This window comes from Cotesia glomerata, linkage group LG5, assembly GCF_020080835.1.
Source record: "Cotesia glomerata isolate CgM1 linkage group LG5, MPM_Cglom_v2.3, whole genome shotgun sequence".
In the NCBI taxonomy this organism is placed as follows: Eukaryota; Metazoa; Arthropoda; class Insecta; order Hymenoptera; family Braconidae; genus Cotesia; species Cotesia glomerata.
This window is the reverse complement of record NC_058162.1, coordinates 23667555-23677367: the sequence shown is the minus strand read 5'-3', so window position 1 is coordinate 23677367 and position 9813 is coordinate 23667555. Positions and strand designations below refer to the sequence as shown.

General features: G+C 25.9%; 1 protein-coding gene across 3 annotated transcripts in view; it reads left to right on the top strand.

Moving 5' to 3' along the window:
- The window catches only part of LOC123265636 (serine/threonine-protein kinase NLK), a 91380-nt gene extending 85648 nt beyond the window's left edge, over window positions 1-5732 (top strand). For all 3 annotated transcript variants that reach the window (XM_044729460.1, XM_044729459.1, XR_006509619.1), the window contains one exon: window positions 4747-5732. In XM_044729460.1, the coding sequence (XP_044585395.1) occupies window positions 4747-4801 (55 nt within the window). In that variant the 3' untranslated portion in view covers window positions 4802-5732. The remainder of the gene's footprint in view (window positions 1-4746) is intronic.
- The last annotated feature ends 4081 nt before the right edge of the window (window positions 5733-9813 follow it).

Here is a 9813-nt window from a genome sequence, read left to right as displayed (position 1 = left end):
AATTATTATTAATAAACTTTAATAATATTGATTACTTAATAATAAGTTTCGATAAATAAGAATAAGCAGATGATTCTAGGCATGCGCAGTATAGGTGTCAATAATTGGGGTTAAGGTATGTCAATAATTAGATCAATCAGTTTTTTAACCTGTCAATAATTGGTGTATCCGGATAATCTATTTAATTATTTAAAATTAGTTAGTAAATATTACTGATTATCATTTTAAAAAAAGAAATTGATTAGTTAAAACATTACTTGAGACATTACCACAAACAAAATTCAACGATATTGATATTTGATTGCTTAAAAAAAATCAAATCATAACTTTGTCTGTTATAGTGTCATTAATTGGGGCTTTTACCTTAATGACTGTAAATAGTTTTTATTTTTTATAATTTTATTTTGTATAAAAATTTTTTATAACAGTATTGGGTCTCTCTTTAAGTTATTTAAAATTATTATTTATTATTTTGCTTTTAAACCATTCATCACTAAAATTATTTAAAACTAGATCGCTTTCCAATCCACGGTCCTAGTTCCATAATTATAAGTCATGTATATACTCGTTTCAAGATTTTAGGTTAGAATATTGTTCCAGAACAAAGTGTCATAAAAGGTATTAATTGATCAATTAAAAGGAAAAAATTTTTTATAATTTAATTATAACTCACTTATTAATATAAAAAACGACAAAAAATTTTAAATTTTTAAGTTAAAAAAAATTTTTGTAGCGAGTATAGATATGAAATTTAACTCTGTTTGATATACTCGTTTCAAAATTTCAGGTTAGAATATTGTTCTAGAACAAAGTATCAGAAAATGCATAAATTGATCAATTAAAAAAAATCTTTTTTTATAATTTAATTGTGACTCAGTTATTGATATAGAAAACGATAAAAAATTTGTAATTATTAAGTCAGAAAATTAACTTTGTTTGAGATACTCGTTTAAAAATTTTAGGTTAGAATATTGTTCTAGAGCAAAGTGTCAGAAAAGGTATTAATTGATGAATTAAAAAAATTTTTTTTCATATTTTAATTGTAACACACTTATTAATATAGAAAACGATAAAAAATTTTAAATTTTTAAGCAAAAAAAATTTTTGTAACGAGTATAGATGTGACCCTTAACTTTGTTTGATTTTTTAGTCTAGTATCCCCTGACCCTGCAGCGATTCGGTAGTGAATAATATAAAGTATCAGCTGAAATTAATAAGCAAGACGTGTTGACAGAATGCGACGAGTTTGTATTAATCGGGCAGATATTGATAATGATAATAAATAATAAAGTAAGAGACTGGTGACAATAGAGGGTTAAGATCGCGTGGTGGTGACACGCGTCGTCAGTCAAATGTTGAGCAGACAGTGTTAGTACTACAACTGTCTATGTCTAAGAACATCCTGGGGGTGGTAAAGTTTGTTAGAGTGTGAGAACCGTTTGAAGGAATCTAACAAGTAAAAGGATGAAGATAAAAAAGGAAGAAGAAATATTTAAATATAAAAAATTAATGTATTGGTGATCATGTTGGCGATAGGACGAGGAAGAGGATCTTGTCGGGATATACTTGTGTTGGAGCGCGTGCTTCACTCGATATCGATCGACAGGGACTTTGTGAGATAAAAACTCCTCTATCAGGACAAAGGCTGTGTCGATGACGAATAAATGAATTTTTTTTAAGGAGGTTCGAGCGAATCTAATGTAAAAAATAATTTCCAACTTTGAGCTTTAAAATTAAGTATACGTATAAATAAATACGTCATTTCTCTAATCCCAAAATTTTAAAAAGATTCACCGTTTAGTTACTTAGATATTAAATTTTAAAAATCACATATTTTATCTCCTTATACACGGGCTCTTATGGCGGACAAACTTTTGTCGAGATTTTAATTATTTATTTCAATATTAACCTCCCAACTTTAAAGGATAAAAAACTACACATATGAAACTTGGATTATTGCAAAATATAAAAACAATTTAATAATAATACATTACTGATATAATTTTTGAAATATTTAAATTTTATGTTTGTAACTAGTTTATCGTCAGCTATTTATTCGAATAAAGATTTGACAACATCGCGTCAACAGCTCAGAAAAAAGAAAAGGATAGAAATATAGTTACAGAGAGAGAGAAATGTTTAACTCACACACTCATCCACGTCTCTGTTATGGGTATAATCAAACGCGCTATTGCCAAATCTGTTTATTTATTCCGGCAAGTAATAAATACCAAAGTCATTCTATTACTTTACTTTATTAAATAAGTAAAAATCATCAATTATTAAATTGTTTAAATTATTTCAAATTAAAATGAAGAATTTTGACGATTATTGGGAAGACTAAAATTTAAAAAAAATTTTAACATTATTTTGACTCATTAGTTACGCTCGAACTTCCTTAAAAGAGTGTGATTGGATTTAATATTTTTTAATTTTAATTATTAATATTTATTGATTAATTGTTGATAATTTTATTTTGTAATCTATTTTATAAGTATGAATTTTGATGCAAAAAAAAAATTGCCAAAGCTGAGGATCGAACCCACGACCTTAGATTTTCTAAATTGCACGCCTTAAAAAGTGGAGAAAAATTCAAGTTTGTTCTTCATATTATTTTTTTGCATTAATATTTATTATTTATAAGTTAGAAAAGTCTGATTATGAACAATTTAACAAATATATTAGTTTTTAATATTAATATTAAAAAAAAAGTCTGATATTGTCACCACGCGTGAATCATTAAGCTTCTCGTCGCTTTCAATCTTTATCGTTTGCTAAAATAATTTCTCAGCAGTTTATTATTCATAATCATTCATTAATTATTTTTTACAACAAATTAAGGTAAAAGTCCCAATTATTGACACTATAAAAGACAAAGTTATAATTTCAATTTTTGAATCGAGCAAATATCAATATAAATTTTGTTTGTGATAATGTCTCAAGTAATGTTTTTACTAATCAATTTTTTTTTTTTAAATGATAGTGATATTTACTAATTAATTTTAAAAAATTAAATAGATTATCCGGATACACCAATTATTGACAGGTTAAAAAATTGATTGATCTAATTATTGACATACCTTAGCCCCAATTATTGACACCTATACTGCGCATACCTAGAATCATCTGCTTATTCTTATTTATCGAAACTTATTATTAAGTAATCAATATTATTAAAGTTTATTAATAATAATTTCCATAAATGATTACCGTAACTCCTATTCTTTCCCGCTTCACAGCGTTATTTATATTTGTAAAAATGCTTGCCGTAAGATGGACGGTGTGGTGTGGCTTAATGTATATAGAATAAGCGAAAGGAAATTTAGTATAGACCGGATAGCTCAAATGGTAGAGTAGCCGACATGTCTTCGGAAGGTTCTGGGTTCGAATCCCAGTCCGAGCTATCTAATAATTTTTCTCGCATATTCTATAAACTCACATTAAGATGATCCTCTCCACATTCCTTTCTCAATCCTTTCCTACCAATATCCTGTTACGTGAATGTGGAACGCTTCACGTAATAATTACCGTAACTCCTATTCTTTCCCGCTTCACAACATTATTTATATTTGTAAAAATGTGGAACGCTTCACTCGGAATTAAAAAAAAATGCTTTTTTAACCAAAGTTGTTAAGAAAATAGACGCTCGTAAGGTTTGATGAACTGGTGCTTTTATTTTTTTTTAATAATTAATATTCAATATTTTGAACTGAGTAATTTTTTTCAATTTTTCAACTAATTAGAATTTAATAAAAATTTATATGATAGTTATTCTTATTACAAATTATTAAATATATTTAAAAATAATTCAGGGTGTCAATATTTAGACCCCTGTCAATAATTGGGGCTTTTACCTTATTAAGTAATCAATTTTATTGAAGCTTTTTAATAATAATTTCCATAAATGATTAATTACTATTAAAAATATGAAAATTAATTTAAGAATAATTTATTGAATCAGAAGAGTTCAAACTCTTACAGTAAATTTTTTAGGTTAAAGTAAAAAAAAGGACGTGATAGCGCTGTCGAATGGCTGTCAATATGAGATTCAACTTAAAAATTATCAACTAGTTATTGACACCCACTATCTAAATATTATAAAGCATACAATTAATTTCGATTATTCAATTTTATAAATTTTTCATATATTGTTAATTAAAAAAAAAAACAAAGATCAGATAATTAGATGAAGAAATTAATTTAAACTCGGCATTTAAAAAAAATGCTTTTCTAACCAAAGTTGTTAAGAAAATAGACGCTCGTAAGGTTTGATGAACTGGTGCTTTTATTTTTTTTTTAATAATTAATATTCAATATTTTGAACTGAGTAATTTTTTCAATTTTTTAATTAATTAGAATTTAATAAAAATTTTTATGATAGTTATTTTTATTACAGATGATTAAATATATTTAAAAATAATTTAGGTTGTCAATATTTAAACTCCTGTCAATAATTGGGGCTTTTACCTTATTCAAATTTTTTTTTTAATTCCTATTAATGTTTTATTTAAAAAATTATTTTAATAAACATCAACCTAATTTAATTACATAACGCTGCATAGTTAACCTAATCCACAATTGTATCAATTATCCTATACCACATGATTTTCAAAATCCTATTGAGTAATCATGATAACATAATCATTGTCTATAAATAATAAAATAATAATAATAACCACAACAATTTATTAAAATAAATAAATAAATTGCTAAATATTAAATATTAATATAACCAAACTTTTTCAGTTCAACAGTGGCGCACCCTTCAGAACTGCCGCCGTCGCCCCACCAGTGGGAATAAGAACCGCCATCTTGTCGGCATATTAAACTCGAGTGTTCTCGGAGAAACAAACCGCCTAAAAGGACCCTTGGACTGTCCTTTGAATCAATATAACCAGAGTTTATCATTAGATCATCTTCGCTGCACCAAAATTTAAAAAAAAACAAAGTTATTACGGGAAGAAGCCGCAATACGTTCATGATCAGTTCATGAAGGAGAGCCAAGAGAGACAATAGACTGCCGAGTACTTGTAGCTTCGATTTATTTCATACTAGCTGATTTAATGATAATAATAATTATTATTATTATGATTAATATTATTAATTATTACTGTAACTATTGCTTAAGCAAATTAGTAGTCTTATCTGGTTCTGTTTAAATAGATGAAACGAGTACATAAGACTGGGGAATTAAAAAAATTAAAAGGGTAGCTAATTTTCGATTCCTAAGTAGACAGTTTGTAACAACGAGGCCAGTTTTTACACTAACTTAGGTTTCTTATCTTAATTATTTGTCAACAATACTTATTATTGATATTTAAAGGCGTACGTAATTTAAAGCTGGCGAGTTTTTAACTTCAATTATTGTAGCTTTATTCATTTTATTAATTAAGGTTAAGAGCGCATTCGATAAAGTTTTTTTTTATAATTAAATAATAAATTAGACTTAGCGCCCTCGGTGGTTTAAAGTTGTACTTATTTTAAGTCTTCTGACATTGAAAAAAAATGCATTTTTTTGTCTATTAAATAAAACTAACCTCAAATTTTGGGTTAGTTTTTATTAGAGAAGAAATATTAAATTAAAAAAAGAGTAAGTATGACTTGTTAATTCTGACAGCAGAAATTTTTGATAAATTAAGGTTAAAAATTCTTCAGAGGGCGTTAGTTCCTCACGTTTAACAAAGTTGCATTTTTCCAGAAATTTATTTACATTCAAAGAGATCCATGCGAAGTAGTAAAATTTTTAAAACTTCCTGAAAATTTGTAAATTCAATCCACGAAAAGAACAAGATGACACTGGATATCATCCCAGATTGAATCCCGGAAAAAATATTAAAGTTATGAAAAATTCATATTATTTCCCCGTGTAAAAAAAAATTTCCTGAACAGTTCCGTAATAGTTCCTGGTCCGGAACGTTCCTATGATAAGACAATACGGAACATCCCCGGAATACTTCTGCAATGTTCTCGAAATAGTTCTGGAACTAAAAATTATTGTAAAATAAAAATTATAATAATAATAATAATAATATTTTTTTTTGTAACAAAAAATAGAGCGATCATTCTAGGGGAGCTTGTTTTTCAGGAAAATTGTGGATGTAATACAATTATTATTATTATAATTTTTATTTTATAATAATTTTAATGAAATAATATGAATTTTTCATAACTTTAATATTTTTTCCGATTACCCAGATTATACTGAGTGATATCTGTGGTAAAAAAAAATTTCAGATAGTAGCTAAAAAAATTCAGATTATACTGCGTGATATCTGGATTATACTCGTTGTAATCTAGATTAGACACTGAAAAAAAAATTAGCTTGATTCGAGAGAAAAATTCTTGAACCAAGAAAATAATTTTGAAAAAGATAATTATCTTGAATCAAAACGAAAAATTCCTGAATCAAGTAAAATTTCCTTAAATCAAGAAAAATTTATTAGTTCAAGAATTTTTCTACTCAAATCAAGAAAATCAAGAAAAGGGCCAGTTTTTCAATCCAGAATAAAATTTTATCCAATGATAAAATATATCTATATATTTCATCTATATAAATATACTGGCAATAATAATTTTATTCTGGATAAAATTTTATCTCGGATTGAAAAACTGGCTCTAAGTTCTTCAAAATTATATACTTGATTCAAGAACATTTTTTTTCTGTGTACTCATTGTAATCTAGATTATACTAGCCCAGATTATCAGTATAATCTGGGATATTTCAGATTATAATCAGTGATATCTGCAGTGAAAATAAATTTCAGATAGTAGCTAAAAAAATTCAGATTATACTCATTGTAATCTGGATTATACCCATTATAATCTGGATTATACTAGCTACTATCTGAAATTTTCTTTAATCAGTATAATCTGGGATATCATCCCAGATTATACTCAGTGATATCTGTGGTGAAAAAAAATTTCAAATAATAGCTAAAAAAAATCTAGATTATACTTTGTGATGTCTGGATTATACTCTTTGTAATCTGGATTATACTCATTGTAATCTGGATTATACTAGCTACTATCTGAAATTTTTTTTCACTCAGTATAATCTGGGATGATATCCAGTATCATCTTATTCTTTCCATGTAATTAATTTAAAAATTAATTAAAAAATGCATAAAAAAAGTATTTCTACATATTATTATTTTATAGATATTCTTCATACTAGAGTACTTGGATCTCCTTAAATAAAAATTGTCTTGGATAAAATTTAAAGGGCCTGAAAAAAAATTGCATTTTGACTTTTAAGAATGCGCTCAAGGAAGCCGATGATAAAATGCTTCCAAGTTAGGAACGTGCAATTCCTAATGCAATTAAATAAAAAAAAAAATAAAAAACACTTAGGGAAGAATATTAAAAGTAATTACTGCGATAGGATTTTGTGCGATACGTTCTCAGTGTTGAGTGTCTTAACCAGATTGTAAAAGACGCTCGACAATGCGTTCGGAGTGTGATTTTAGGTTTAGTTGACTTGAGATTTACAGATCCTGGCCTAAGGTTGCTGAAAAGCCAGTAAACAATCAAGTATGAAACATAATTTGAATTAAGATGTGTTCCTTCATTATAATTGTAATAATTAATAAATAATTAATTAATTTGTCTGAGAAGATAAATAATTCACGGCTTGTCAATCATCTGTAAATAATTCACCGCACTGTACATAATACTTGACTAAAAAAAAAATTTTGAGCGTCTAAAGAAGAAAAAATTATTTCGTAAAATAATATTGTAAAAATCTCAGACAAATTTATTAATTAATATTAATAAAAAAAAAAAAATGTAACTCAAGGGAAGTTCCCAAGCAAGTAATTGCAATTGTATATACTTCTTACGTAGCCAGTAATGACAAACATGCGTTGTAATGATTAATGATTTTTATTATCAAGGATTTATTGAAGCGTGTTTTAGACTGTCCTGCCAATTTAGCCAGCGGATGCTGCCGAGTAAAAAATTCATAATTATTATAATTATAATTACTATTATAATATTTAAAATAACAATAATTATAATTATTATATTAAGTAATTAAAAAACAAAAAAAAAAAAAAAAATCTCGTTGCATATATTAAAAAACGAGGATCGTTAAAATTAATTGATAATTATTAATGACAATTTGTATCTGTAAATAAGTCACGTATTCAGATAATTACTGTATCTGATAATTAAAGCATTTCTCATAAGATCTCATTTAAAATCCTCGGATTTGTTTTGATCACATTGACTAATTAAATCTCTATGTGGGATATTTAAATTATATATATTATAAATTATAGGGTATAATATTATTGTAGTGATTAAATAATTCATTCAAGAAGAAATAAATTTAACGGAATTTAATTAAGAGTTATTATAAACGCCTTGATTATAGAAAGTGGCTACTTTGAGTGCATTAATCTCGCTAAATATGAGTGAAGATGATAAAAATTTTTTTTTGTTTCATATTTAGCTAGAAAATGCTCATAAATAATTCTGTTTGTTTGAATTATTAATCCTACTCTCTATAATTATCTTCCAATAAACTTTACTTCCTTTTATTAAAATTGAAGACTTGAGTGGATTTAATTTAAGCTATGTACCTTATAAGTACAATTTTACGGTGAAATATTGAGAGTTTTAATAATTCCAACTTAAAAAAGGGCGTATAAAATGTTTTTTTTTTTCACTCTAACTAACCTAAAAATGTTTATTACATTTAGATCTGTACAAAAAGTGAATAAAAAATTTTTTTTTGTATATTTTTTTAAAAAGAAATTCTAAAGCCAAAAGAGCGTATCATTTTTTTTAATCATAATTAATTATTAGCCTTAAAAAAATGCATTTTTTTATCTATTGTATAAAACTAACCTCAAATTTTTGATAAATGAATTTTAGGTTAGTTTATATTAAATCTAAAAAAATAAGTATGACTTGTTGATTCTGACAGCAGACATTTTGGATAAATTGCAAAGTTGCATTTTACTAGAATTTTGTTTATGATTAATAATTAAAAATTGTCTGCAGTTGGGTAAAATTTGAAGGGCCTGAAGTAAAAAAATTTTGCATTTTCACTTTTAAAAATGCGCTTGAGGAAGCTGATGATAAAATACTTCCAGGTTAGGAACGTGCAGTTTCTAATGCAATTAAGAAAAAATAAAAACACTTAGGGAATATTATTAAAAGTAACCTAAAAATGTTTATTACATTTAGATCTGTACAAAAAGTGAATAAAAAATTTTTTTTTCTATACGCTTTTTTAGCTCTAAGACAAAAAAATTCTAAAAGCTAGAAGGGTGTAGCTTTTTCTTTTAAATAATTAATTATTGGCTTTAAAAAAAAAGAAAATTTATAACACTGGTAAAAATGACTCCTACTAATTTTATTTGAAGAGATATTTGATTAAAGAAGAAACTAAAATATCAATTCAGCTAGGCACTCCATTATTATCTTTAATAATTATTAAAAATAATAATTATATATTGCTTGTAAATCTAAACTTTTAAAAAATACTTTAATCTTAAAACAAATTCATCAGTTGTTACCATCATCAAAGCACAAATTTTTGTAATATCGATGGTATTTTGTAATTTGTACAATTAAACATAATTAATTACACTTTATTAATAGAGGCATGATTATTGGGTCAATACACGGAAAAAACAAGATAACACTGGATATCATCCAAGATTATACTCAGTGATATCTGTGGTGAAACAAAATTTCAGATAGTAGCTAAAAAAATCATGATTATACTACGTGATATCTGGATTATGTTCATTATAATCTAGATAATACTCATTGTAATCTGGATTATACTAGCTACTATCTGAA